Here is a 27,463-nt window from a genome sequence, read left to right on the forward strand (position 1 = left end):
ATTCATCAAATAATCACCAAATCTATCATTTTAAACTGTACTTAGTGCCATGAAAGAAAACACTTTGTGACAAATCTGTGTAGACAAAGGCTTCATCCAGGAAGTGGTAGCTGAGCTCGAGTGAGAAGGATGGGGAGTTAGCCAGGCATCTCCCCACATTTAGAGCGCCGAGTGGGCAGAGACCAGGATTGTCATAGCATTTGCTCCTGGGTCTGACTCACAGATGTGCTCGTAAATATTTGTGGAAGGGAGGAAGGGACAATATGAATAATATAAAATGAATGAAAATGTGTCCTGCTTTGTTTTGATAGTATGCAATTAATAAAATTAACTGCTACTAACTAAAAAAAAAAAAATCTAAAGTAGAAGACAGAAAGGGGAGTGTGGCACAAGACCAGGTTGCAGAAGTAGCAGCCAAATCACACCGGGGCCTTGAGTCGGTAGAGACTTCAGTCTGTATCCCAACAACAATTGAAAGCCACTGAAAAGTAAATCACAGGAAATAGAGCTAATTTTTTTACAGCTTACATTAAAACAAATTATGTACTAGATACTGTGCTAGACTCTACTTGCACTATTTCAATCCTTGAAACAATCCTATGATGTACTATTAATATTCCAATTTTACAGAATGAGGATACTGAGGCATAGAGAGGTCGTGACTCCAAACCCCTACTCTTACTGTATTACACCTACACACTATTCACAAGTGAGAGAAGTAGGTAAGCAACTATGTACAGCTGGTTCTCATCTCCTTGGCAGGCCTAGCCCCACTGTGGAGTTGGTAGCACAGGGGTATCAGGATTTATTGACTTTACACCCCTTGTTCTGACTCCCTAATAAAATAACCTTCTAATTATATTCTTGCTTCCCATATAGATTTTTCTGCTGGGAAATAATGCACTGACCAGCCTACACACGCATTTTGTTCCAGTTGACAATTTTATTGCTCATTGTAAGTTAATTGGCATTCTGCTTAAAAAAAGATAACAAAAAAATTTAATAGTCTTATACAGTTGCTTTCCCATGAAGGGTTAGCTTGAAAAGTAAAAAGCAACGAATAAAAATATCATGATCTATTGTCTCTTTTGTGGTCGAACCTTTTCTTGCTGGCTGCTTTGAGCGACCGTGGATGTGGTCACTGAGTATGGTGATAAGACCTTTCTTTACCTTCTTTGTCGGTGTTCTCAGCACAGCTCAAGTGCTTCCTTTGTTTCCCGCTGAGCCTTTAGCAAATCCCACCTTTCCTCCCTCACCGGCGGAGAGGATTGTTCTAGGGAATGCACCTCGTTCTACTGCCTCCAGCAGTAGGCAGCTGGAGACTGTTACTAGGGGTCTCCTTCACCTCCCCAGCGTAAAGTGCATCCCATGCTAGGCGCAGGCCGTTCTCTGAGAACCTCATTAAACCCGGCGTTCTTGTCACGCGCTCCGCTCAGGGCCACCGGGCCACCAGCCCCTGACCAGACTTGCACTGAGGCCCAGCCCCAGAACAAGCTGCGGAGACCCCCGCCCCCAAGGCGGGCTCCCTCCAAACGGGACTCCCTACTCCTTGCTGGCTCAATTTTTGTTTCGCTCTTTTTCCCTGTCTATAATTCCTTTATTGGGCAAAACTGGGACAAACGCAGGTGGACATTTTAAAGTGAAAGCTTAATGAAACAGCCCATTCCACGCCGTCGAGAGTTGTACTTAAGCACATTCAAGGGAACTAATAGCCCCCACCCACCAAAAAAGAAATGTTCGTTCCATATTCTCCTGAACAGAGGATTGAAACATCGATTTTTTTCCCCCCTTCAAAGGCACAGTTAGGCCACGGGGCAAGGACGGCCTTGGGAGCGGCCTCCTTTCTCTCTGGGGAGAAAGGCTGGAGCGCTGCCTCCACTTTAAGTCCACGAAGGGCGAAGGGCGAGGGTCCCTCAGAAAGTTGAGCGCAGGGGAGCGAGGAGGAGGGCGATTGTTTAAATCGATGGCAGCACCCTCATTAATCTGCTTTCTGGCCATCTTTAGCAGAGCCATTCACCAGGAAATGACTAGAAGGTGGGCCGGCGCTCCTCAGATTTCCCGGGACCGGCAGCAAGCCGGGCGGGGACGCCGAAGGAAGACCGTGAGGAGCACCCGCTGGCCAGTCAAGATGGCCACCTTCACATGGCCGACCGCCACCGGCTCCCTGCCACCCGGCATCTAGAGGCGGGGCGGCCAGGAAGACCCCAGCCGAAGCACAAAACCTCCGCGATTCCCGCCGCCTCCGCTGGGGGACGCGACCTCCGGGAAAGCTATCCCGGCCAACGGTCGGAAGGGAGATGCCATGTCAGAGCACAGGGGAGCAGGTCCGGCAAGCCCCAGTCGCTTTTTCTCCCACATCAAACAAGGAAGAGCAAAACCCCCCGTCTCCTCGCGTCTGCATTTTTCCCCTAGCTCTAGCGGCTCAATATAACTAAACGGTCTCTGGAAGACCGGGTTGCTTCGGCCCCTCCCGCGGCCGCGCAGTGTGGTTCAGCCCGGGCTCCGCGGGGCGCGCTGCCCTTCCTCCCCCGACCCCCGCGCAAGTGGTGCATTGGCGCGCGGCGCCGAGAGGCGGGGCCCGAGCCGGGCGCGCGCGGGCGGTGCTCTATAAATACCGGGCCGCGCCGCCCGCCGCTTCGTTCGCTCCGCGCCGCCCGCCTGCTCCGAGTAGGACGCTGTTCGCAGCTTGCGCATTTCGCAGCCGCTGCCGCCTCGCCGCTGCTCCTTCGCAACGCCACTTCCACTCACCGACACCAACATGAACGGACAGCTCAACGGCTTCCATGAGGCGTTCATCGAGGAGGGCACGTTCCTCTTCACCTCAGAGTCGGTGGGGGAAGGCCACCCAGGTGAGGGAACGACCTGAAGCGAAGCGTGGGGCGGGGCGGAAGGCAGCGCCGAGGTCCGGCCGGCGGCGGGTCCCGCGCGGGTTGTCCTCGTCCGCCCGGTGGTGGGAAGAGCGGCGACCGCGCGCTTTTCTCGTGGCGCCGCTAGGGCCTGGCGCGTGGCCGCCGCTCCTCTTCCCCCTCCCTTTCCTCTTTTCCCCTTCCCACTCCTCCCCTTCCATTCGGTCGCGCGCCTCGGCATGCGGAAGGTTCCAGAAAACGAGAAGGGCGGGGGCTGTGGTCGCTAACGTGTTCTAGCCGGGAAGGGAGGGCACTGTTAACCCCTCCAGGTCCTGCCGTCTGACAAACCTGGAGTGGGCGACCCGAGCCGCCCCGCGTGCTCGCGTCCGGCCCTCGGGAGCGCGCGCCCCGCATTGCAGCGGCGACCACGTGTTTGCCGCATGTGGTATCTGGGCGAGGGGGAGCCGTGGGCCTCCCCGGCTCTCCTGGCCCTCGGTTTGAGGGGTGGGGGGCCCATGCCTCGCGACGTCGTCTGGCTCCACTGCCTCAGTGGTTAGGTCTTGACCACACACTGGAGAATACGCACATGCCCTTCGGCGGATATGGCCTTGCCTTCAAGGTGATGGCCTCTGACTAAATATAGCGCATGTGGAAGAAGGCAGTCCTTATTTGGACCCCTTGTGAAAAGGATGGGAAGTATGAATTAGGAGCTGCCATTGCTTTGGGTTCCCTTTTAAATTCTTCGGTGCTGCCGTTAGGCAGGGTTTTACTTCAGACTTTGTCCGCTTAACCGCCATTATGGGGATCAATTGGCACGTGAAGGAGGAGTAACGCTATTTCCAGGAACTGAAAATCTAAGCCTGAGCATATCGGCTAGTAAAGATGTTTATTTGGCTCCTAAATTAGGCTGTTTCTGCCCTTAGAATGACCGCAGTAGCTATCTGGTGGCTTTAGGGTCTGGTCAGTTTACTGTGCCCATGATGAAATCCCGTTAAGTAACTTAGTGATATGAGAGGACAAACCCAGGATCTAGATGAGTGCTGAAGGTTAGCTGTTACACCAGTTAGTAGTAGACTGAAGTCTTAAGCCTGCAGTCTGGCTTCCACATTATGTTTGGATTCTGTTTTGGGTGGTTATAGAAAATTGAGAAAAACGAACTTGGGTTGGGGGATTTTTTTTTTCTTCCTCCTAAACAGTAGATGATAAAGCAGGGAGAAGTTGGACATGGATACGTTTGAGCATTTTCTAGAATTGTAGAAAATACGTTTGAGGATTTTCTACACTGTTGAGCTTTTGTTTCCTGCCTCCTAATAACAAAATCAGATAATTGCCATTTTAGTCACAAAATGCCTTTCCTTTAATTGTTTAATTGAATTCTCTTGTTACTCATTATAATTGGTGCTCCTTAAGATTAGGGAAACTGGCCTGTGGCCTCAGTTCTACCAGAACCCCAGGTGCACAGGGGTTTGGTACAGTTTTGGAAGTGAATATGATATAGGGCAAATTCTGTTCTTTAAAGGAGATAGGACTAACAGTTCACCTTTATGGTGGTTGGTTAGATTTATAATGCAAACTTTGAATTTTAGGGGTAAAGTGCATATACAATGAATTAAGATGTATTAAGCATGTTTCTTTAAAACGTCCAAAGATTTTACAGATAGTTACAGGGAGGGAGCTTGCATATATAGATAACTTTGTTTAAAGTTAAAGAAATTGAGCCAGGAATTTCTCTTTTCCAGATAAGATTTGTGACCAGATCAGTGATGCTGTCCTTGATGCCCACCTTCAACAGGATCCTGATGCCAAAGTAGCTTGTGGTAGGTTCAGAATGGGTTTATCAACTGGTGGAAAGATAGCATAAAAATTATTCTTATAGAAGTGATGCTTGAGTTGAATGTCTCTTTTTATTAGAAACTGTTGCTAAAACTGGAATGATCCTTCTTGCTGGGGAAATTACATCCAGAGCTGCTGTTGACTACCAGAAAGTGGTTCGTGAAGCTGTTAAACACATTGGATACGATGATTCTTCCAAAGGTGTGTTTTAATAATTTTGCTCATTTTTTTCTAGGTAATAGCTAGTGAGGTTTGAAGAAACTCCAGTTCTTGCTAATCCTAAACTCAAGTTGTATTTTACTATACACTAAGCCCTATTCTGTTCATTCTCTAAAAGGTCTAATGGTTTAGCTATCTGATCTTCAGCAGTGTTTAGAATTCCAGATAATTGCTGTAAACGGGAGGTATTTCTAGGACCTAAACAAGATGTGTTTTTTGCTTATAGGGTTCGACTACAAGACTTGTAATGTGCTGGTAGCCTTGGAGCAACAGTCACCAGATATTGCTCAAGGTGTTCATCTTGACAGAAATGAAGAAGATATTGGTGCTGGAGACCAGGTATCTTGGTGTAGAGGCTGTTTTAATCTCTTCTAACATTAAATTCTGGAGCTCGATCACATTGGTGACTTTTCCTTCTTTAGGGCTTAATGTTTGGCTATGCCACTGATGAAACTGAGGAGTGTATGCCTTTAACCATTGTCTTGGCACACAAGCTAAATGCCAAACTGGCAGAACTGCGCCGTAATGGCACTTTGCCTTGGTTACGCCCTGATTCTAAAACTCAAGTAAGTGATGATCATAAAGCTTGGTTGTCTTCATTACATCAGCATAGAAGATCCATAATTTTGATAATAGCTAACTGAAAAAGCATTTGTTTTGCTGTATTGTAACTTCAGGTAGAGAAACAAATGCAAAGCTATTGTTTGGCATACTGTTCTGATGACCTGTGTTGCCTTCAAGGTTACTGTGCAGTATATGCAGGATCGAGGTGCTGTGCTTCCCATCAGAGTCCACACAATTGTTATATCTGTTCAGCATGATGAAGAGGTTTGTCTTGATGAGATGAGGGATGCCCTAAAGGAGAAAGTCATCAAAGCAGTTGTGCCTGCAAAATACCTTGATGAGGATACAATCTACCACCTACAGCCAAGTGGCAGATTTGTTATTGGTGGGCCTCAGGTAATGTCATTTCATTGCATTTTTCTAGATTTTTGATGGTTACTTAAAATTTTGGCCACTACATTTTTTTCAGGCTTTCTGAAACCTACATGTGAATCATCGGAGGATATTTGCTGAGTGAATTCAGAATAGGCAACCGTATCCACTTGGAAAGCACTAGGCATAAAGTAACTTAAATCCTGTAATTTCAGGGTGATGCTGGTTTGACTGGACGGAAAATCATTGTGGACACTTATGGCGGTTGGGGTGCTCATGGAGGAGGTGCCTTTTCAGGAAAGGATTATACCAAGGTCGACCGTTCAGCTGCTTATGCTGCTCGTTGGGTGGCAAAATCCCTTGTTAAAGGAGGTCTGTGCCGGAGGGTTCTTGTTCAGGTATATACTCTTTATATGACTGCAACGATTAAAAGTCATGTAAGTGGCCGGGCACGGTGGCTCAAGCCTGTAATCCCAGCACTTTGGGAGGCCGAGACGGGCGGATCACGAACGAGGTCAGGAGATCGAGACCATCCTGGCTAACATGGTGAAACCCCGTCTCTACTAAAAAAATACAAAAAACTAGCCGGGCGAGGTGGCAGGCGCCTGTAGTCCCAGCTACTCGGGAGGCTGAGGCAGGAGAATGGCGTAAACCCAGGAGGCGGAGCTTGCAGTGAGCAGAGATCCGGCCACCGCACTCCAGCCTGGGTGACAGAGCAAGACTCCGTCTCAAAAAAAAAAAAAGGTCATGTAAGTGGGAGGGTATTTGGTAGTAATCTACTTAACTGCTTGTTTTATACCAATGTATTACACAAGTATGTGGGTCTTCTCAATCACTGATTCTTATGACATTTGAATCCTTTTAGGTCTCTTATGCTATTGGAGTTTCTCATCCATTATCTATCTCCATTTTCCATTATGGTACCTCTCAGAAGAGTGAGAGAGAGCTATTAGAGATTGTGAAGAAGAATTTCGATCTCCGCCCTGGGGTCATTGTCAGGTAAAGATGGTAAAGCCTATTGCTAGTCAAGTATTGAGGGTGTGGGTATGTGTATGTATACTTAAAGCTGAGGAGGTGAAGGTGTGAAGGAAGACTCCTCAAATGGAAATATATTTTAATTCCTAGAACAGTTTTGAACTGCTGCCTTAGTGAAGACTTAGTTATTAGAGAAATTTAAAATTATGGTGCTCCATGGCTTAGGCTAACCACTCTAGAGAATCTTCCAGATTTGGTATTTGGGAGCTTTGTGCTCTTCTTACCTAAGGGTGTTAAGAAAATAGAGATAAAGTGGGATGCTCAAGGCTTGTTACACTGTAAAAACCATGGTAGGGTGTGGGCAGCGGGACCTTGGTAAGTATTCTTTGATCTCAGATGAGCTTTTTGACAATTGAAATTTCTCAGAATAATGACAAGTTTTCGTATTTGTTGAGCCAGGGACGGAAAAACAACTATAGTTACTAATAAGGACTGTGCAAGGAGTTTGGACACCAGGGAAGTAACACTTTTGCCACAAATTTTTTTCCTAGCATATCCCAGAGAACTCATTTGCCAGAGCTCTTGAAAATGAGTCTTGCTGATTGTTTTGCTTTATTTTAATTTATTGCTACATATTAAGTTACGGACTTGTATATTCCAGGGATCTGGATCTGAAGAAGCCAATTTATCAGAGGACTGCAGCCTATGGCCACTTTGGTAGGGACAGCTTCCCATGGGAAGTGCCCAAAAAGCTTAAATATTGAAAGTGTTAGCCTTTTTTCCCCAGACTTGTTGGCGTAGGCTACAGAGAAGCCTTCAAGCTCTGAGGGAAAGGGCCCTCCTTCCTAAATTTTCCTGTCCTCTTTCAGCTCCTGATCACTTGCAGTCACTCTAGTCAATGACATGAATTTTAGCTTTTGTGGGGGACTGTAAGTTGGGCTTGCTATTCTGTCCCTAGGTGTTTTGTTCACCATTATAATGAATTTAGTGAGCATAGGTGATCCATGTAACTGCCTAGAAACAACACTGTAGTAAATAATGCTTTGAAATTGAATCTTTGTGCCCTATCACCCAACGCTCCAAAGTCATAATTGCATTGACTTTCCCACCAGATGCTGAAAATGTCCTTGTAATGTGCACGTAAAGTACTTGTAGTTCCACTTATAGCCTGTCCGGCAATGCCACAGCCCTGTCAGCATGAATTTGTAATGTCTTGAGCTCTATTATGAATGTGAAGCCTTCCCCTTACCCTCCCTGTAACTTGATCCACTTCTAATTATGTAGCTCTTTTGTCAGGGAGTGTTCCCTATCCAATCAATCTTGCATGTAACGCAAGTTCCCAGTTGGAGCTCTAGCCTGACATCAAAAAAAGGCAGTTACCATTAAACCATCTCCCTGGTGCTTATGCTCTTAATTGCCACCTCTAACAGCACCAAATCAAAATCTCTCCACTTTCAGCTGTCTTTTGGAGGACGTACGTAATAAGGTTTTAATTTAGTAAACCAATCCTATGCATGGTTTCAGCACTAGCCAAACCTCACCAACTCCTAGTTCTAGAAAAACAGGCACTTGGCAGCCTTGTGATGTCATACAGAGAAGTCACAGGGCAGTACCTGAGGGTCTGTAGGTTGCACACTTTGGTACCAGATAACTTTTTTTTTTTCTTTATAAGAAAGCCTGAGTACTCCACACTGCACAATAACTCCTCCCAGGGTTTTAACTTTGTTTTATTTTCAAAACCAGGTCCAATGAGCTTTCTGAACAGCTGGTGTAGCTACAGAGAAACCAGCTTCCTTCAGAGAGCAGTGCTTTTGGCGGGGAGGAGGAAATCCCTTCATACTTGAACGTTTTCTAATTGCTTATTTATTGTATTCTGGGGTATGGCGTAAGTACAGAGAAGCCATCACCTCAGATGGCAGCTTTTAAAAGATTTTTTTTTTTTTCTCTCAACACCATGATTCCTTTAACATGTTTCCAGCATTCCCAGGTAGGCCAAGGTGTCCTACAGAAAAACCTTGGGTTAGACCTACAGGGGGTCTGGCTGGTGTTAACAGAAGGGAGGGCAGAGCTGGTGCGGCTGGCCATGGAGAAAGCTGACTTGGCTGGTGTGGTACAGAGAAGCCAGCTTGTTTACATGCTTATTCCATGACTGCTTGCCCTAAGCAGAAAGTGCCTTTCAGGATCTATTTTTGGAGGTTTATTACGTATGTCTGGTTCTCAATTCCAACAGTTTAATGAAGATCTAAATAAAATGCTAGGTTCTACCTTAACTGTGTCTGTTACTCATTTCTGTTACAGTGCTTTGGGGCCAGGCATGGTAGTACATGCCTGTAATCCCAGCACTTCGAAAGGCTGAGGTAGGAGGATCACTTGAACATAGAAGTTGGAAGCTGTAGCGAACCATTATCAAGCCACTGCGCTCTAGCCTGGGTGACAGACTGGCTCTTGAAAAATGCTATCATACGAATATGACCTGAGAATACTGTATGTGTATCTCTAACCCTCAATTGCAATCCATAATTAGCCATAATTGAGGAAAATAACCTCAATCCCTAGACCCACTGTAGGCATTTTAAAGGCTTAAGCAAGATTTGGTCCTAGTCTACTCCAAAATTCTTGTGTCCTTATTGCAGTAGCCATTCAATGCCATTTTTAAGTTTTCAACTAAGTTCCAGAGCTTCAAACTATTGAAGGCATAAAACCCACTAAAAGTATTAACCTGGAAGTGGTAATGTCCAAGTCCTGGCAATTTAAGCCTATTAATCTGCATACATTTTTAAATTAGGAGCTTCTTTTTAAGGGTTGTAGTTTCATGTTCCCATTTGAGAAGTTCTAAAACATTTCTAGTTTATCCTGGAGAGATACATATGCAGATGAAATTAAAACAAAATGTTATAAATTTCCAAAGGCTTAAATTTCACTTACAGTGGGTTGTATAGAAAAATCCATAGACCACACTGGCCTTGAACCTAGGAGCTACATGCTTGGAATACGTTTCTAGCAGCATCTGAATGGTAGTCCAGCTTTTTACTCTGCAAATGTAGAGCCAAGGAATGCTTGCTTATGCCTGTTTGCATGGAGACTTGAAATCGAGTCTGTGCACCGTGGCTCACACCTGTAATCCCAGCACTTTGGGAGGCCAAGGTGGGCAAATCCTGAGACCATCCTGGCTAACAGTGAAACCCCATCTCTACTAAAAATACAAAAAAATAGCTGGGCGTGGTGGTGGCTACCTGTAGTCCCAGCTACTCATGGGAGGCTAAGGTAGGAGAATGGCGTGAACCTGAGAGGTGGGGCTTGCAGTGAGCTAAAATCGCACCACCACACTCCGGCCTGGGCAAGAGAGTGAGACTGTCTAAAAAAAGTCTTGGAAATCTGGGCATGGTAGCTCACGCCTGTAATCCCCGTGCTTTGGGAGGCTGATGGGGGTGCATCACCTGAGGTCAGACTGGCAAACTGAAACCCCGTCTCTACCAAAAATACAAAAATTAGCTCGGTGTGGTGGCAGGTGCGTGTAATCCCAGCTACTCAGGAGGCTAAGGCAGGAGAATCGCTTGAACCCAGGAGGTAGAGGTTGCAGTGAGCTGAGAAGGCACCACTGCACTCCAGCCTGGGCCAGAGCAGGGCTTCTTCTCAAAAAGCTTAGAAATCTGTTGGGAAGTAGGGGGAGGGCAAGGTTAAAACCTATGCAGGTATGTCAATTAGACTTGTTCCAACTTGAGAACCTGAATTTTGCATGTAATTGAAATGTTCCAGAACAAGTCTGGCAGTTAAAGGAGTTTTTAGATACCAAATATACTGCAGATAACCATATTGGCTACATTTGGGGAATGAGCATGGATAGGTGCCTCTAAGTTGGTAGATAGCATAAGTTTTCAAAAGTAACCGCTTTAAGGTTATGTTCAGTATTTGCTAAGTAAAAGATTCCCCAACCTTCAAGGAGCTTGTGGACTAAGGGGATAGTGTCCTGTCCAGCCTAGGGGAAAAGTATCCTAAAGGTAGTTAAGGTGGTGGGTGAACATTAGGCCACAGAGAACAGAAGTGAAGGAGGGAAAGCATAACAGCAGGGGATGATAAGGGTGATTATAAATAGTTAAGAATCAAAGCATGAAGTATGACTTAAGGGAATGTCTTTAGGTTGAAAATTCTGTATATAACCTGCCTTTCTAAAAAGTTTCAAAGGGGATGGATACCCATCAGGGGCAAAGATCCAAATCCTGAGGGTAGAATGAGGAGGATGTATACTAAAGTCTTTTGGCTAAAAGGACATTAATAGCCCATTTTTAGAATGGCTACAGTTGCAACCCAACTCTACCCCACTGAACAGACTTTGTTACCAGTATTTACATGACCACTTTTTCTTTCCACCTCACCCTACCCCCAACATTTTCCTTGGAAAAATCGGTCAGAGAGGTGGTATACTAACAGTCTGGGGAAGGCAGCATCCTTGCCCATATTCAGGAAAACACTTTTCCAAGTGTCTTCTGCCAAATAACTCTTGGGACTTTTGTTACCAGTCAAGTAGGTACACTGAGTTTGGCAAACAGAAGGAAAGAGCTAAACTTGCTGGCAAACGACATAGTGCCAAGGTATCTTCTATCGTGTTACTATGAGAAAAGATCTGCAAAAGGAATTGAAAATCAGCATCCCTCCCACGCATTCTTACAAAGTAATCAGGGGACCCTGCACCACAGCCATTGCTTGCCTATACAATACCTTGAATGAATTAGGGATTTTCCACCAAACCCCACTTGGCCTCCTCAGTGGTGGGGGAGGGAGGCAATCTGCTTGACAACTAACATGTCGGCCTTGTCCGGTCTATCCCTAACTAATGCTAATACAAAGGTTGAAAATACAGATATAGGTAGTGATGAAAACAGATCTGGCTGGGTGCGGTGGCTCATACCTGTAATCCCAGCACTTTGGGAGGCCAAGGCAGGTGGATAGGTCAGGAGTTTGAGACCAGCCTGGCCAATGTGGGAAACTCCGTCTCTACTAAAAATACCAAAAATTAGTTGGGCGTGGTGGTGGGCACCTGTAGTCCCAGCTACGTGGGAGGCTGAAGGGGGAGAATCGCTTAAACCCAGAAGGTGGAGGCTGCAGTGAGCCAAGATCGTGCCACTGAACTCCAGCCTGAGTGATAGAGTGAAACCCTGTCTTTAAAAAAAATAGATTCAAGAGGTATCCAGGAGGTAAAATTGATGGGACTTGGCAATTATAAGAAATGCAAGGAAAAGGGAAGAGTCAAGGCTGATGACCTAGAGATAACAGCTTGGTTACCGTATAGAGCTGCCATTCAATAATAAAGAATAAGGACGTCTGAGTTGGGGGTGAATGTAAGTTCTGTTTAGGATGAACTGAGCTTGACAGCTCTGTGGGATATCCAGGTGGAACTCAGACCTATATGTCTAGGGCACAGGAAAGAAACCTAGCATCACTGGAAATCCTGGAGTAGACACAATCATCTGAAGTATGTATAGTGAAAAGGCAGTGGCTTAGGAAAGAACCCTGGGAACACTGTCCAAGGAGGAGTAGGGGAGAGTATGAGAAGAGAAGCCTGCAAAAAGAGATGCAATTATTTACAGAAGTTACTGAGACTGCCAATTTACTACCAGTCCCTCTACAAGTCCATGAGCTCCCAAAGCAAGGATCCTTTCTTATAACCCTGCATTCTCGCTTCCTAGCTCAGTGCCAACCCTTTTAATTTTCACTGAAGAGCTTTCTGAGTTACCTTTGTACACCCAAATGTACAAAATGTCTAAGCATTCCCTAATCCCTTACTAAATTTGGTTAATTCTTACTTTACCTCCCCTTCTGCTCACTAAAGGCTAGAATAATACCAAATACTAAGCTTATTTTTAGAGAAAATCTAGCAATCATCTAGATTTCCTTATTTAACTTTGATGCTGCTATTCTGACTGCTCTCATAAGTCAGAGTTTTGCTAGTGAAACACTTACTGGGTGTATATAGATAATAGGAACAAAGAAGGAACCAAAATTGCAAGGAAGATAAATTTATGTGCATTTACAACCTGACCACCATCCAATTATACTTTTAATTAAGAAAACACATTTTAAGCTACATTATTTCAGATTATCAGTGATGCTGAAAATTGCAAGTGGCAAGGTGCGGGACCTTAAGTCAAATAGATGTTAAGTTCAAACCATCAGTCCATCCCTCACTAGCTGTATGTCTTTGGGCAAATTATTTTACTTCTCAGCCTAATGTGGTAAGGCAGGTAACACTGCTCACACGGTGTGTAGCACATAGCAAACACTTGGGAATGGTTAGCTACTCATCGTGGTATATTAAATTGCTTTTCCCCAAGGGCCACTTTATTTATTTTGAGATGAAGTCTTGCTCTGTTGCCCAGGCTGGAGTGCAGTGGCTTGATCTCAGCTCACTGCAACCTCCGCCTCCCAGGCCCAAGCGACTCTCATGCCTCAATCTCCTGGGTAGTTGGATTACAGGCACCTGCCACCACATCCGGGTAATTTTTGTATTTTTAGTAGAGACGGGGGTTTTGCCATGTTGGCCAGGCTGGTCTTGAACTCCTGGCCTTAAGTGATCTGCCCGCCTCAGCCTCCCAAAATGCTGGGATTATGGGCATGAGCCATGGCACCCAGGCCCCAAAAAGCCACTTTAAACCTTACTCTTACCATCTTATTCTAGGAAGACAGTTTCACATTGCTTCTAACCTCCTCCTGGCCTCTCAATCTTGGATTGTTAAATCTTATTTGCTTTATTTCCTTGGTTCCTCTAAGTTATAATCTTTGAGTTAAAAACAGCTTTAGACCAAAAAAAAAAAAAAATGCAAAAAACTTTTGAGAACTTTTTTCAAATAAATGTCCATTGCATAGAATGGGTCTGTGACTGGCTGCTTCTACATCTGCACCCAACATCTGGCCCCTTTCAGAACTCTGAGTGGACAGGATCAGGATTTGACTCAGGAGGATTAGGATGTGAAGAATCCATGTTTGAAGGACTCGGTTCTCCAACTGGCTCAAAGGGTCTCAAGTTTGCATAAGTCACCTCCTGGGCCAGCTGCTCCAGGGAAGGGCGGCCTAATATCAGATTTCGAAGTGAGATACAAGTCATCAGGAAGCTGAAAAACAGGAAAAAGCAGACCAAGTTCAAACTCCTGTTTCACCAGAAGAATTTCAGCTAAAGCCCTTAGAAGGCACCTGGTCCTCGCTCTTCCCACACAGGCATATATGGGAATCTCGCCCCAAGTGACCCTCTATCTCCCAGCTGGAAGGGTACTCCACTCTTTATACAGTCTGGTAGAGGATTCCAGGATAGGGTAGGAACAGCCCACAGAGAGGCTAGAGATAAGCTAAGGCAGAACAAGAAAGGAGGCCATCAGATGTAGGCCACTTATTCTTCCAGTAAATCAAGGAGAAGAATGGCAGAAAAAGATATCTAGCGCTAAACTGTCCTTTCCTGTATGAGTCTCTAGTGTTACCCTCCCCAGGGGAAAGTTACCAAGCTTGCCAACATATGATGGCAATGACAAATACTGTTGTGAACTTACCTGCGGCGAAAGACATAGAGCTTTCGCAACAAGAAGTGGAAGAATCGCTCGTGGAAAGGAGTATTTCGCCGGCGTTCAATCGCCTGGAGCCTTTGTTGGCGTCTGAGAAAGGTCTGAACCAGAGGTGTTGGCTCAGGGCCCCCTTTTACTTCCCCTTCCAACAGAGGCTGCAGCTCTGGGGGTAGAGGCCCTGTTTCTGCCCGGAAGACAGAAAAAAGGAATCACTGAGATGGATCACTCTCTCCCCTTAGAACTCCCCTTCTGCCAGCTAGAGACTTCAAGTTCACTCTTGAATGGCTAGAACATCATTCATAACCCTGACTTCTTGAAACCAGGGGCTATGGCTATCTCAGTCCAAATGTTCATACACTCACCACTTCCATTCTCCACCTTTTCCTTTAATTCTTGCAGATATGCCAGGTCTTGCTCCAGTGCAAGCTCTGTAGTGTTGACATAGATGTACATGTAGCAGGAAGGGCTAGGTGATGTTGTATACACCTTATGGTACTCACCAGCAGGCAACTGACAAGGGAGAAGAAATGGATAAATTTCATCAGCTTTTCTCTAGCCAGCCTATGGCCTCCCTACTCTGACTCTTGGCTTTCTACTCAATTGTGTTTTGGAATTCAAAGTAACTGACTTCTAGAATCCTGGATGAGGCTATTCACAGTCCGAAGGGCCCTTGTTTTTTGAGATCCACTGCATTACTGCTATGGTAAAATATTTTCAGTCTATAATAAATGAACCTTGCTCATCTAAGCTTTCTGCCATTGTTTTTTAAATTGTTAGGGGTCTCACTATGTTGCTCAGGCTGACTGTGAATTCCTGGCTTCCCACCTCAGCCTCCTAAGAAGCTGGGATTACTGGTGTGAGCCACTGCGCTCAGCTCTTTCTGCTGTTGTTAATCCCAGCAAAATACCTGCATTTTTTCTCCCTCTCGAAGAGTCTGGTTCTTCTGTTCTGCCACAAGCTCCACAGTCACTTCCCCCTGCAGCAGCTGGATGCTAGTGTTGCCCAGGTCTTCACTCACAAAATTTTCCAGGTGCAGTCCTGCCAGACCAACAGAGTTCATCATCCCACCCTATGGTAGAGTGAACTCACTCCCAGCCAGAACAGAGACATCACACCTTTACCACCATCATCTCCTTAGGTTTCAAAAACATTCCCTCTCCCCTCCCACCACATGGAATGTCCCTAGCCAAGGAAGTCAGAAGGAAAGACAGAAAAGCCTCTCCTCACTTTCCTCCATACCAGGGAAATCTGCAATGAAGACCACCTCAGTGTGGTTGTCCAGGCTGCTCTTGATTTCCTGTAACTTGGCCCTCCAGGGAGACAGGTCCATCAAGAGTGGTTGCACCCAGGATGTGCGCTGAAAGGGGGACCAAGCGGCCTGCACGATGTCCACACGAGGGTCAAAAATCCTTAGAAAGAAAACCATGTTCTAAGGACATCACAGCCACCCACCCACCAGAACTTCCAGTTCTGTCCCTTTCATCATTCCCAAGGACAGGGAATAGAAGTAGAAGAAATGGCCTATGTCAGCATGTTATTGCCAGTCCAGGGCAGAGAGAGAAGGCAGAAGAGATCTGGAGCACTGGAATAATCGGGGTTAGCGGCTACCTGAGAAGGCATTGTGTTAACAGTGTTTAAAAGAACAAGTCAACTCACTTTTCTCCTGGATGATGGTGCCCCCTGCTGGAAGCAACCAGCTATGCCCACAACCAGATCAATGGGGACATGCACTAGAGGAAGGACAGCCTTTTAAGCAAGACAAATACCAGGAAGCAAGGGCTGTTCATCTTGGTAAAAAGAACTGTGCTTCATTTTTTTCCCACTCTCTGCTCCCCTTGCCCACCTCTGCTGGAAGCGGTCATTGATGGAGACCCAAATATCAAAGTAGATCTGGGGCTCAGTGACATTATACTTGGGAAGCAGGTGGCTCAGGCAAGTGGCATATTGCTTCAGCATGTCTGCATGATCCTTCCATCGCCGGCTCTGTGTAAATACCTGCCCCAAACCCCCATATTAGTCCCACCTCATCATTATCAACTTCCAAGACAGGTCATGCACTGCCAATGGCACAATGAGATCCCTGCCTGCTGCCCATTCTGGCTAGAAAAAAACGGAACTTGCCTTTGGGAATGAATTTTTCATTGCTGGGCTAGTGGTGCTTACTTTTCCTAAATCTAATCTCAGTTCAAGGAAATGAATGACATTGCCCTATCTCAACCCACACAAAAGATAGTTCAATCTGGCTCTTGAGAAAAAGCAAAGCAGACTCAAATTTGTTTTGCTTTATGGTGTGTGTAAGACAAAACCAGACCCCAAAGCACAAGCGGGCTCTGAAGAACAGTAAATTGTCAGCATCAGACATCTCACCCCAGGGTTAAGATAGCCCAGTTCGCCAGTGCGGCCATCACGGTAGGTGATCTTCACGTGCTGGTGGGAGCGGGAGTGCACCATCATGTCCCAGGAATAGCCGTACAGCCCATTTGTCCAGTTGTTATAGCCCTGGGAAGGCAGCGCAGAGGGGACTCAGCTCAATGCTTCTCACTGACCCCATCCCCTACCAAGAAGGGGCTGCAAAACCAGCCTTTCTTTCCCAACTGTTGTCATCCATCCCTTTCTAAGCCCAGTGTACACTCCATAGCCCCTACAAACCTGGGTGAGAAAATGAGAATAGGGCAGGAATAGCTGCTCCAGGAGGTAGAGCAGAGTAAAGGCAGCTCCCAGCTGATGGCGCAGCCCTGGTTTCTGGCCACCTTTGCCCTGGCTCCTCTTATACACACAGGAAACGCTGGGCTGAGGGGCTGCCTTGAGGGGCAACAGTTCTTGCAACCTTTGGGGGCAGTGGGACACCAGCTTCCGAGGCCAATCAGGGGAACAGAAGACAGGGCTGCTGGCCAGCATGACGTAGGAGAACATACCTAGGAAAGCAGGGAGAAAATATAAATTTCAGGAGGAGTTTGGTTGGGCCTCTTCAACCCTGTTCCCTTAGGAGACTTCTCCCAGGTGTTTCACTGAAAAGGAAAGCAGTTCTTTTTTCTTTTTTTTTTTTTTTGAGACAGATTCTTGCTCTGTTGCCCAGGCTGGAGTGCAGTGGCATGATCTCAGCTCACTGCAACCTCTGCCTCCTGGGTTCAAGCGATTCTCTTGCCTCAGCCTCCCAAGCAGCTGGGATTACAGGCATGCGCCACCATGCTCAGCTAAGTTTTGTACTTTTAGTAGAGACAGGGTCTCACCATGTTGGCCAGGCCGGTCTCGAACTCCTGACCTCAGGTGATCCACCCATCTCGGCATCCCAAAGTGCTAGGATTACAAACGTGACCCACCACGCCCAGCCGGAAAGTAGTTCTTAACTGTAAGGTATTTGTTCTTCCTGGAGATTCCTTACTGTACAACATACTAAGCCCAGAAGTCCCAATCCTCTTATCCCCATTTATGCCTACTTCATAGTGACTGCCCTGGGTTTAATTTAGCTACTGCTCACACCACCCTCTCCCACTCCCAAACAATGTCTCTGGCTATTAGCATCCCTTCCTGCAGAACTATGGTTCCTGTTTCCTACCAGGCTACAGGTACTGACCAATGCTGAAAAGCTGGGAATTCATGCAGTGGAAGTAGGACACAAAGAAGAGGCCAATGGATCTTGAGGCATCAAAAAAGAGCAGGAAACCAGCTGAGAGGTCAAGCAGCAGCCCACCCCAGTGCACGACCAGCAGGCTAGTCAGCTCCTCGGACAACAACAGTCTGCAAACACATGGAGAAAGTTCAAGCACCAGCCCACTGGAGAACACATTAGTCAAAGCACATTCACAGCACGAATGTGCCTTGGCTACTCCAGTGGCTGGGTAGATGCCTAAGGTACATAATCCACCCATGAAGACACTCCTCTAGGTTGTTTGTTGTTGTTGTTCAAACCAATTTTCACTCTGTCACCTAGGCTGGAAGGCAGTGGCATGATCATGGCACACTGTAGCTTCAAACTCCTGGGCTCAAGCAATCCTGCCTCAGCCTCCCAAGCAGCTGGGACCACAGGCACATGCCACCATGCCTGTTTTTTTAATTTTTTTTTGTAGAGACAGGGTCTTATGTTGCTCAGGCTGGTCTTGAACTCCTGGGCTCAAGCAATCCTTCCACCCCAGCATCCCAAAGTGCCGGGATTACAGGAATGAGCTACCATGCCCAGCCCCCTCTACATTTTCACAGCTTTAGGTGTTCAATGTTTTCTAACATATCCTTTGTAATAAGCAAGGGCAGATCTCCTAGGACAAAATTTGACTGAGATGTGTGTGTGTTGTGGAAGGCAGGTTCCCCACGGAGGTCATGAGTGAGAGGAAACGTTAAAAGGTAAATGCTTGGCTAACAAAATAATGAAGTCAAACTCCAGGAACTGGAAAATAACAGGGAAGAAGAAAGAGAATAAAGTAAAACAAGAGGAAAGAAGAAATGGGAAGAAGATAGAAATTAGAGAGGTGACCCTTTGTTTTGTGGAAGTGGTAATAATGGTTTTGTCAGAGCCTACACAGTGAGTGCCCATCTTCTCAGTACATCAGCTGCAGGGCTCTGATGGGAGGCAAGGACACAGACACCATCCAAGGCAGTTGCTGAGGGCACTGGCTCACTCACCAAGTCAGCCAGTTCTGGCTCTTTCCTTTCCTTTTTAAATTTCTTTTCCTTTCTTGCTCATCTATACCATATATCTCCCAAGAGCAGCTAGGGCTTAGTCTTTTGATACCACTGACTCTGCTTCCGCTGAATAGGGAGATGAGTGGACAAAGGAAGGCATGTGGCAAATTCAGGCAAAGTAGGAACAGGTACCATTACTGAGAGAGATGAGTCACCTGCTCTGTCCCCATGCCTCCAAGAGGCCTCCACCCTGACTGCCACTCACTTGAAGGGACTGAAGAGCCAGTGCCGGGACAAATATTCCATGGAATAGCCTTCAACCCAGTCTGCATCCAGCTTTTTCACACCCGCAATGAAGTACACAATGAAAATCTGAAAATAAAATGTAACACAAAGTTCAAGCCAAAAGAGTCTTTTCTACAGATAGGCAAGAATAAAATAAGGAGCATATAGTTAGGACAACTTTAATCCATGCTCCTGAGTTACAGTCTTTGACCCAAATATTATAGTCCTTGACCCAAATAATCTACTTACATATTTTTTAAATGAATAAAACAAATACTGATCTGAGTCCAGGGCCCAAGGAAGAATAGACCCCGTCTTCTATTCATTCATCTCAGAAATTCACTCATCCAACCAGCATTTATTGACATCCAACCAATGCCAGCGACAGTATCAGGCACCAAGGAAGAAGTCATAAAGCACAGACTGAATCCTTTCTCTTTGTCATGAAGATTCCAATCTAGCAGGGACAAAACTCTAGTCTTTCCTTGACAAATGAGAGAATTCAGAGATTAAGGGATTGGAAAAAATGAGAAGCCAGCCTAGTTTTCCAGCAAAGGGTAAAAACAGAAGATCCAGGGAGGCAGCGGAGACTGTAGTCTGGCAGTGGGATGGCCATGCTGACCACATGGCTGTCAAGGAGCTCCTCCCTCTGTCCTAAAATGCTGTACCTGGCCACGCAGCACTGCATAGTTCCAGAGGGGCACGTGGGCATTCCTCCTACGGGCATTCAACAGACCGTCCACGGACCTATACCGAGGGAGGTAAACATAGGGGGGTGCTGCTTAATCCAGCTACCATCCCATCTTTCCTTTTATACACGATAATCCTATCTATCCTGGGCACATCTCCCATATCCTCCCTGGTTATTCTGAGACCTTTTAGAATTATATGAGCAAATTCTAATGTGATTATACAAGTCATAGAAGAAATATTGCTACTAAGTTATAACAGCAAAAATTCAGTATTTCTTGTTGGCTCACAGTTGAGTTTGTTGTAATGGATCAAATCAGGAAAAAAGGACTACAATACTAGAAAATTACTGAAAAAGGGAAGGAATTCGGAGTGTTTGAAAAGCTATGTGTGTGTAAATAAATATGCATTGTATTATCTTTAAAAAAAAATCAAAACACTCAACAGCAGAGTAACACACAATATAAATTAACGTTTCATAGACCTGGATGCCAGGATCCAGTATAAGAGGGTCCCTGCTAAAAGCTTGTATTCTGGAAGAGAACTGATAAACCCAGGCTACTAACACCACATGTACTCTGGGGAAGCAGAAGCAAAGCATGTTTTCAAGAAGTAGAAGCTGGGAAAGAGGCAGCTTACACTGTGGTCAAGAGCACTGGACTCTGCAGTCAAGAACGCCTGGACTTACTGCCGTTTCTTAACCACTAGCTGACCTTAGGCAAATTCTTCACTGTCCAATACTCAGCTTCTTTATCTTTAAAATGGGAACAGGCCAGGCTCAGTAGCTCATGCCTATAATACCAACATTTTGGGAAGCTAAAGTGAGAGAATCGCTAGAGCCCAGGAGTTTGAGGTTGCAGTGAGCTATGACTGCACCACTGCACTCTGGCCTCAGGGACAGAGCAAGACCCTGACTCCAAAAAACAAAATGTGAATAGCACCATCGACCTTATAGGGTTTCAATGAGGAAAAATTCTAAATATTTAGTATAGTGCCTGCCATGTGGAAAACCCTGAATAAATGATATGTGATTTTTTCAAAATGCATAAAGTCATAAAAATGGAAATTCTGACTAGCCTGAGCAACATAGTGAGATCCTGTCTCTACAAAAAATTTTAAAAATTAGCTGAGTGTGGCCGGGCGCGGTGGCTCACGCCTGTAATCCCAGCACTTTGGGAGGCCGAGGCGGGCGGATCACGAGGTCAGGAGATCGAGACCATCCTGGCTAACACGGTGAAACCCCGACTCCACTAAAAATACAAAAAATTAGCCGGGCGTGGTGGTGCGTGCCTGTAGTCCCAGCTACTCGGAGGCTGAGGCAGGAGAATGGCGTAAACCCAGGAGGCGGAGCTTGCAGTGAGCCGAGATGGTGCCACTGCACTCCAGCCTGGGTGACAAAGTGAGACTCTGTCTCAAAAAAAAAAAAAAATTAGCTGAGTGTGGTGGCACACACCTGTTGTTCCAGCTACTCTGGAGGCTGAGATGGAAGGATCACCTGAACCCAAGAAGGTTGAGGCTGCAGTGAGCTATGAGCACGCCACTGCACTCTAGCCTGGGTGACACAGTGAGACGCCATTTCAACAAATACCCCCACAACAGAACTTTTCAGAGATATTCTATCAAAACTATCTCAATTCTCTAAGATCTGAGCTGGCCATTCTGAATGAGTTTCAAATTTTACCACAGGGGTATTTGTATGTGTGTATTAACAAATAGGCCAGGCGCAGTGGCTCATGCCTGTAATCCCAGCACTTTGGGAGGTCGAGGTGGGAGGACTGCTTGAGCCCAGAAGTTCAAGACCAGCCTGGGCAACAAAGCGAGACCCCATCTCTATTTAAAAATAAATAAATAAAAAGAAAAATAAATAAAACTTAATGACTGGTAATGAATTCAATGTTTGAGATTTTTTTCCCCAAACTCATTTTATCGACACCTATTTTATTGCTTCTCATTCAACATATAAAGAATCCTTAAGGTCATCTGCCCTGCCACCTCATCTCCAAATCCCTTCTCCAACTCCCCTGGGAGACAGTCACCTAAGCCAGAAATGGGGAAGGGTTACCTCCTCCCAGAACAGCAATGCTGAGCAGCCCTGGTGGGCCCTCTTCTCCTGACGTGAACTCTGCCTCACAGCAACTTCTACTTTTGGCTCTAACTCTGCCCTTCTGGGCTTACACAGAGAAAGTCTGCTCCCTCTTCTACATAACCACCCTTAAAGTATCTGAAAACAACTATGTCTGGCTTTAGTATTCTCTTTTTCTCTCTAAGAGGGTTACAAGAGGTGAATAAATCAAGGCACCTGGGGAGATATGGAAAGAATGAAGGGGTGGGATGGAGACATTTTGCTTTTTGTCATCCCAAGTGCTCCAACTAGTTGGCCCTTTCCCCTCCCAAATCCACCCAGATCAAAGTGACCTTGGAACCATATTTTGCAAAGCATGACTGAAAATATCCTGACAGGGGCAAATTCTAGAACCTCACTGGGCCCCTATCTCTGATAACCATCCTGACCCAGCCAACCCCTCCCCTTTGTCCCCCCAGACTCATACCAGTAGTGGTTTGCATCCATGAATGTCAGCTGAAAGGCCAACAACCCATACAGATAGGAGTGGTTGTTCCATGATGTCTTGTCCAGGAGAAACACATACCAGTATGGCAGCAGGAATAACACACAGCTTATCCGGTAGCACAGGCCCAGCATCATGCCCAGTGCCCCTGGGATTTGTAGGGAGAGGATTAAGAGGTCAAGAGATCACCACAGGCCCAGTTTCCCTGGGCCAGGATATGGTTGGAATTAAGAAAAATCAAGCATTGTACAATCAGGTAAAACTAAACGAAAATTAGATGCTATTTTAATATTTTAAAAAGAATTATGGGACAACAGCTCAGGTGACACACAGGTCAACAGCATGAAATTGATCACAGCAGAAGTGAAATAAGGTGCCAAAGACTTTGACCATTCACCAGCATGCTTCTATTTCTGTGTTTCTGGCAGGCCAGTCAATATTTCCATCTCTCCCACAGTTCCCCTCACCCAGAAACATGATGGTGTAGACAAGATACATCCAGTCAAGTGGGAGTGGGCGTAGGGCATCCAGCAAGGGGAAGCGGCACACATCCAGCCCATCAAGGTATTTTCGGTCCAGGGAGCTGAGCCCCCGCTCCTGGGGAATGTCTAGCACCATCAAGAACCCTAAGAAGGCAATAGGAGAGTTGGTCATTGGGCCTCAGCTAAGGAAGCAGTAGAATACAGTGGAACACAGTTGAGAGTGTGCAGCTCCAGGGTCAGACTTCTTTTTTAACCTTGGCTCTGCCATTTATTCAGTATTAATTACTGAGTGCCTACTCTGCACAATACTGTATCAGTTATGCCATCTAGAACAGCCCCTGCAGCTCAGTTAACCAATTCCCCATTTGTGAGAAGGGGAATATGTCACAGGACTACAGAGAGGATTAAATTAGGGAAATGCACAAAATGCTATAAAAACTGTTAGGGTCTTGACAGCTATGAAGATCCAACCTACTGAGCTTCAGAAAGTGCTCTGGGAGGCGGGGCATGGTGGCTCACGCCTGTAATCCCAGCACTTTAGGAGGCCGAGGTGGGCACATCACTTGAGGTTGGGAATTTGAGACCAGCCTGACCAACATGGAGAAACCCCGTCTCTACTAAAAATACAAAAAAATCAGCCAGGCGTGGTGCCACATGCCTGTAATCCCAGCTACTCAGGAGGCTGAAGCAGGAGAATCACTTGAACCTGGGTGGCGGAGGTTACAGTGAGCCAAGATCACACCATTGCACTCCAGCCTGGGCAACAAGATCGAAACTCCATCTCAAAAAAAAAGAAAGAAAAGAAAAGAAAAGAAAAGAAAAGAGCTCTGGGAGTTCTTCTCAACCTTTTCTGCTTCCTGGCACACCCCGAAAACTGTTGCATTTCGTCAACACCCTGGGAATAAACAGAAGGGGCTACTCAGATCAGGAAGCCAGCTTGAGATAAGGCAGGGTTTCTCAACCTCAGGACTAGTCACATTTTGTGCTGGTTAATTATTTATTGAGAAGGATTATCCAACGCACTACAGGACATTTAGGAGCATCCCTAACCTCTATACAGATGCCAGCAGTCACCTATTCTTCCTCCCCCAAGTTGTGACAACTAAAAATGTCTCTAAACATTGCCAAACGTCTCCCAAAGAGCAAAACTGCCTCCAGTTGAGAACTACTGGGCTAAGGGGACTAATATCTCCGCACATCTGTAAACCATTCCAAGCACACCACGCTGCCGCCTCAGTTAAGAAGCTCTCGATTAGAGAGTCACAGCCAAAATGTATGGCCCCGGTGACCCCCTGCTCTGTTTCTCTGAGTCCTCTGGGCAACCTCATGCCACAAGCAAAATGGGTCACTGCTGCCTGGCCTCTAAATATCATATAGCCTCAGATCAAAGCATTTTTAGCTGGGCTCGGTGGCTCATGCCTTTAATCCCAGCACTTTGGGAGGCTGATGCGGGTGGATCACCTGAGGTCAGGAGTTTGAGACCAGCCTGGCCAACATGGTGAAACCCCGTCTCTACTAAAAATACAAAAATAAAATAAAATAAAAAATTAGCCGGGTGTGGTGGGCGCCTGTAATCCCAGCTACTTGGGAGGCTGAGGCAGGAGAATCGCTTGAACCCGGGTGGCGGAGGTTACAGTGAGCCAAGATCGCACCATTGCACTCCAGAATGGGCAACAAGAACGAAAGTCCGTCTAAGAAAAAGAAATAAGGAAAAAAAGCATTTCTGACCACCAAGTAAATCCTAACTGGAGGAGGCAAAGTAGGTTTAATCCTAAACTTCGAGAAGACCTCTTCTTTTATACCAATATCTTCAGCTCTGAGGAAAAGGGAGCTAAGTCTACTTGCAACCAAAAAATTGACGATTGTCATTCTCCCACTCCCAACCAAACTGTTCCCACCCATAAACTAGACTCACCAAAAAGAAAACGAAAGACAGCCAGGCTTGCAGGGTCCGTTGGTCGATTCAGCAAGGTCACCAGCCTCCGCCAGCTGGACAAATCTGTCCACTGAAAACCCAAGAGTTTCCCCATTCGGCTGCCCTGCCTGGGCCCTGAGATCAGTTCAGCCTTGTCTTTCTGTACTTTATCTGCAACCAATAATTGGAGAAAACGTGTGTGCGGGGGTGGGCTCCACCTCAAATCACAGAAATCACAGCACCAACGGCCCAGAGCTTCCGCCCACCCGGGTTGGCTCAATAAGGTTGCCTCAATGATCTGACTATAGGAAACATCCCTGCAGTGCAGCCCCTTCTCCAAGATACCCCAGTGTCCCAAAACCCCTCAGACTACAGCCCCCTAACAGCAAAGTGTTCCCGAATATCATCATCGTCCAGAAGCCGCAGGCTGCAAATGTCTCACAGCACGCCACGCCCCCTTCCCCACGCAGGCCCCCGCCTCACCAGGAGACACTGGGCGTCCTCCCTCCCCCGCCGCTATAAGACCAGTGCTCCTCGGAACTCTCCGCCGGAGGCCGGGGTCCTAAGCCTACCTAAGCTGGGCGAAGTCCGCGCGGACCGGGCAGACACCGCCATTGCTCCGCGGAGGAGGAAGGTGGGTCACAGCAGCCGCTTCTGAACAGAAGCCGCCAGGAAGATTTGCTATCCTAGGCTCCGCCTCCCGACGCGTCAGCAGCTGTGCGGCCGGCCGCAAAGCGCCAGCACTGTCGTAAATACTACCCCCGACCGGCGGCGCCGGATTCCTTGCTTGGCGGCAGGGGGTGGAACGAGGAGCCTTGGGGCGGGGCAAAGATACCCCCAGTGCCGTTGGGCTCCAGGCGCACTGCTAGACTGGCATCTTATGCCTTCCGAGGGGCATCTTCTTTTTAAACACTGAAAAGAGTCTGAGTTCCCCAACTTCCTTGGGTCCTCCCCGACACCATTAGTCCTCTCCGTCGCTCCGTCCGTGCAGTGCTCTCTGTTGTGAGGGATCGGGCGCAAAGGGCAAACTTTTTGTCAGAGATTGACGCCCAATTGAGGATGCACCTGGAAGGGCTGCCCGGGTTTTGAGCTATTGCAAGACCCCTTCACTTTATTTTCCAGGACCTGCAAAGAACCGAGGTTTCAAAGCAGTAGGGGCCGGGCACTGCCCACGCTTGTAATCCCAGCAGTTTGGAAGGCCAAGGCGGGAGGATCGATAAAGAACAACAACAACAACAAAAAGGCAACAACATAAACAGAAAAACCACTGAAAAAAAAGTTTGTGTGTGTCGCGCGCTCCTGTGGTTTCAGCTACTCGGGAGGCTGAGGTGGGAGGTTCGCTTGAGCCCAGGAGTTCGAAGCTGCAGCGAGCTGTGATCGCACCACTGCACTCCAGCCTGGGCGACGGAGTGAGACCCTGTCTAAAAAAAAAAAAAAAAAAAAAAACACAGGTGCAGCAGCTCACGCCTGTAATCCCAGCAGTTTGAGAGGCCGAAGCGGGCAGATCATGAGGTCAGGAGTTCGAGACCAGCCTGGCCAACATGGTGAAACCCCATCTCTACTAAAAATATGAAAGTTATCTGGGCATGGTGGCGCGCGCCTGTAATCCCAGCTACTCGGGAGGCTGAAGCAGGAGAATCACTTGAACCCAGGAGGCGGAGGTTGCAGTGAGCCAAGATTGCACCACTGCATTCCAGCCTGGGCGACAGAGTGAGACTCCGTCTCAAAAAACAAACAAAAAGCGAAAAAGAAAGAGAAAGGAAAGAAAAGGCGGGAAGAAAAGAAAGAAGGAAAATAAAAAGCAGCCGGGGAAACAGGAACAACATAACCGAAGAGCGGATACAGAGCAAGGGCAGTAAGTAGAGTGTGGCCCATCAGAGAAGGTTCTCAGGCGTGTCTGGAACAGAATTGTAATACCTAAATCTCTCCACTGGGATTAGCCATCAGGAAAAGAAGGCGGCATCCCAGAGAAGTGGTTCTCAAACTGTTGGGTCTTGGGAACCATTTACAGTGTTACAAGTTATAGAAGATCCTAAAAGCTTTGTTTACGTGGATTATATCTTTTAATATTTGCCATATTAGAAATTTTTTTGGCTGGGCGCGGTGGCTCACGCCTGTAATCCCAGCACTTTGGGAGGACGAGGCGGGTGGATCACGAGGTCGGGAGATCGAGACCATCCTGGGTAACACGGTGAAACCCCGTCTCTACTAAAAATACAAAAAATTAGCCGGACGTGGTGGCAGGTGCCTGTAGTCCCAGCTACTCTAGAGGCTGAGGCAGGAGAATGCGTGAACCCGGGAGACAGAGGTTGCAGTGAGCCCAGATTGCGCCACTATACTCCAGCCAGGGTGAAAGGGCAATACTCTGTCTCAAATAAAAAAAAAAAAAAAAGCTTTCTAGCTTGTACTACAAAGGAAAAAAAATGCCATGTTTCTGTAGTCTCAGCTTTTCCCAGCTTTCCTGGAGGCTGAGGCAAGACAACCACTCAGTTCAGGAGTTTGAGACCAGCCAGGGCAACATAACGGGATCCATCTCAAGGAAAAAAAAAAA

At 46.7% G+C, this 27,463-nt stretch overlaps 2 protein-coding genes across 4 annotated transcripts; one reads left to right on the top strand and one right to left on the bottom strand.

Moving 5' to 3' along the window:
* Positions 1 to 929: 929 nt before the first annotated feature.
* On the top strand, positions 930 to 9,079 carry MAT2A (methionine adenosyltransferase 2A). Its single transcript, XM_003908908.5, has 9 exons — positions 930 to 2,849; positions 4,586 to 4,663; positions 4,758 to 4,880; positions 5,125 to 5,237; positions 5,321 to 5,464; positions 5,640 to 5,858; positions 6,050 to 6,232; positions 6,700 to 6,833; positions 7,471 to 9,079. Exons 1-9 carry the CDS (start codon positions 2,759 to 2,761, stop codon positions 7,571 to 7,573), a joined length of 1,188 nt encoding a protein of 395 aa, XP_003908957.1. The 5' UTR covers positions 930 to 2,758; the 3' UTR covers positions 7,574 to 9,079.
* Positions 9,080 to 12,807: 3,728 nt separating this feature from the next.
* GGCX (gamma-glutamyl carboxylase) lies at positions 12,808 to 25,628 on the bottom strand. Of its 3 annotated transcripts, none has more exons than XM_009184559.3 (15): positions 25,485 to 25,628; positions 24,913 to 25,083; positions 22,983 to 23,141; positions 22,498 to 22,663; positions 19,927 to 20,005; positions 19,239 to 19,345; positions 17,931 to 18,094; positions 17,006 to 17,271; positions 16,724 to 16,855; positions 16,200 to 16,351; positions 15,596 to 15,765; positions 15,264 to 15,394; positions 14,719 to 14,866; positions 14,345 to 14,534; positions 12,808 to 13,915 (listed from the first exon to the last, which is right to left on the bottom strand). In XM_009184559.3, exons 1-15 carry the CDS (start codon positions 25,525 to 25,527, stop codon positions 13,723 to 13,725), a joined length of 2,271 nt encoding a protein of 756 aa, XP_009182823.1. In that variant the 5' UTR covers positions 25,528 to 25,628; the 3' UTR covers positions 12,808 to 13,722. The 3 variants fall into 3 exon arrangements, with proteins under 3 accessions (XP_009182823.1, XP_009182824.1, XP_003908955.1); XM_009184560.4 differs by having other exon boundaries at positions 14,345 to 14,540; positions 24,913 to 25,090; positions 25,485 to 25,600; XM_003908906.5 differs by having other exon boundaries at positions 13,552 to 13,915; positions 14,345 to 14,540.
* Positions 25,629 to 27,463: the final 1,835 nt, after the last annotated feature.

Source organism: Papio anubis, chromosome 14, assembly GCF_008728515.1.
Source record: "Papio anubis isolate 15944 chromosome 14, Panubis1.0, whole genome shotgun sequence".
Classification (NCBI taxonomy): domain Eukaryota; kingdom Metazoa; phylum Chordata; class Mammalia; order Primates; family Cercopithecidae; genus Papio; species Papio anubis.

Excerpts from the sequence above, each read along its gene's own strand:
- MAT2A (XM_003908908.5), top strand. The coding sequence starts at position 2,759 with ATGAACGGACAGCTCAACGGCTTCCATGAGGCGTTCATCGAGGAGGGC. Across the intron at positions 2,850-4,585 it reads GGTGGGGGAAGGCCACCCAG|ATAAGATTTGTGACCAGATC; the intron begins GTGAGGGAACGA and ends TCTCTTTTCCAG. Across the intron at positions 5,465-5,639 it reads GCCCTGATTCTAAAACTCAA|GTTACTGTGCAGTATATGCA; the intron begins GTAAGTGATGAT and ends GTTGCCTTCAAG.
- GGCX (XM_003908906.5), bottom strand. The coding sequence starts at position 25,527 with ATGGCGGTGTCTGCCCGGTCCGCGCGGACTTCGCCCAGCTTAG. Across the intron at positions 22,664-22,982 it reads CTACACCATCATGTTTCTGG|GGGCACTGGGCATGATGCTG; the intron begins GTGAGGGGAACT and ends TACAAATCCCAG. Across the intron at positions 14,867-15,263 it reads GAGAGGGAGAAAAAATGCAG|TTGCCTGCTGGTGAGTACCA; the intron begins GTATTTTGCTGG and ends CTCCCTTGTCAG.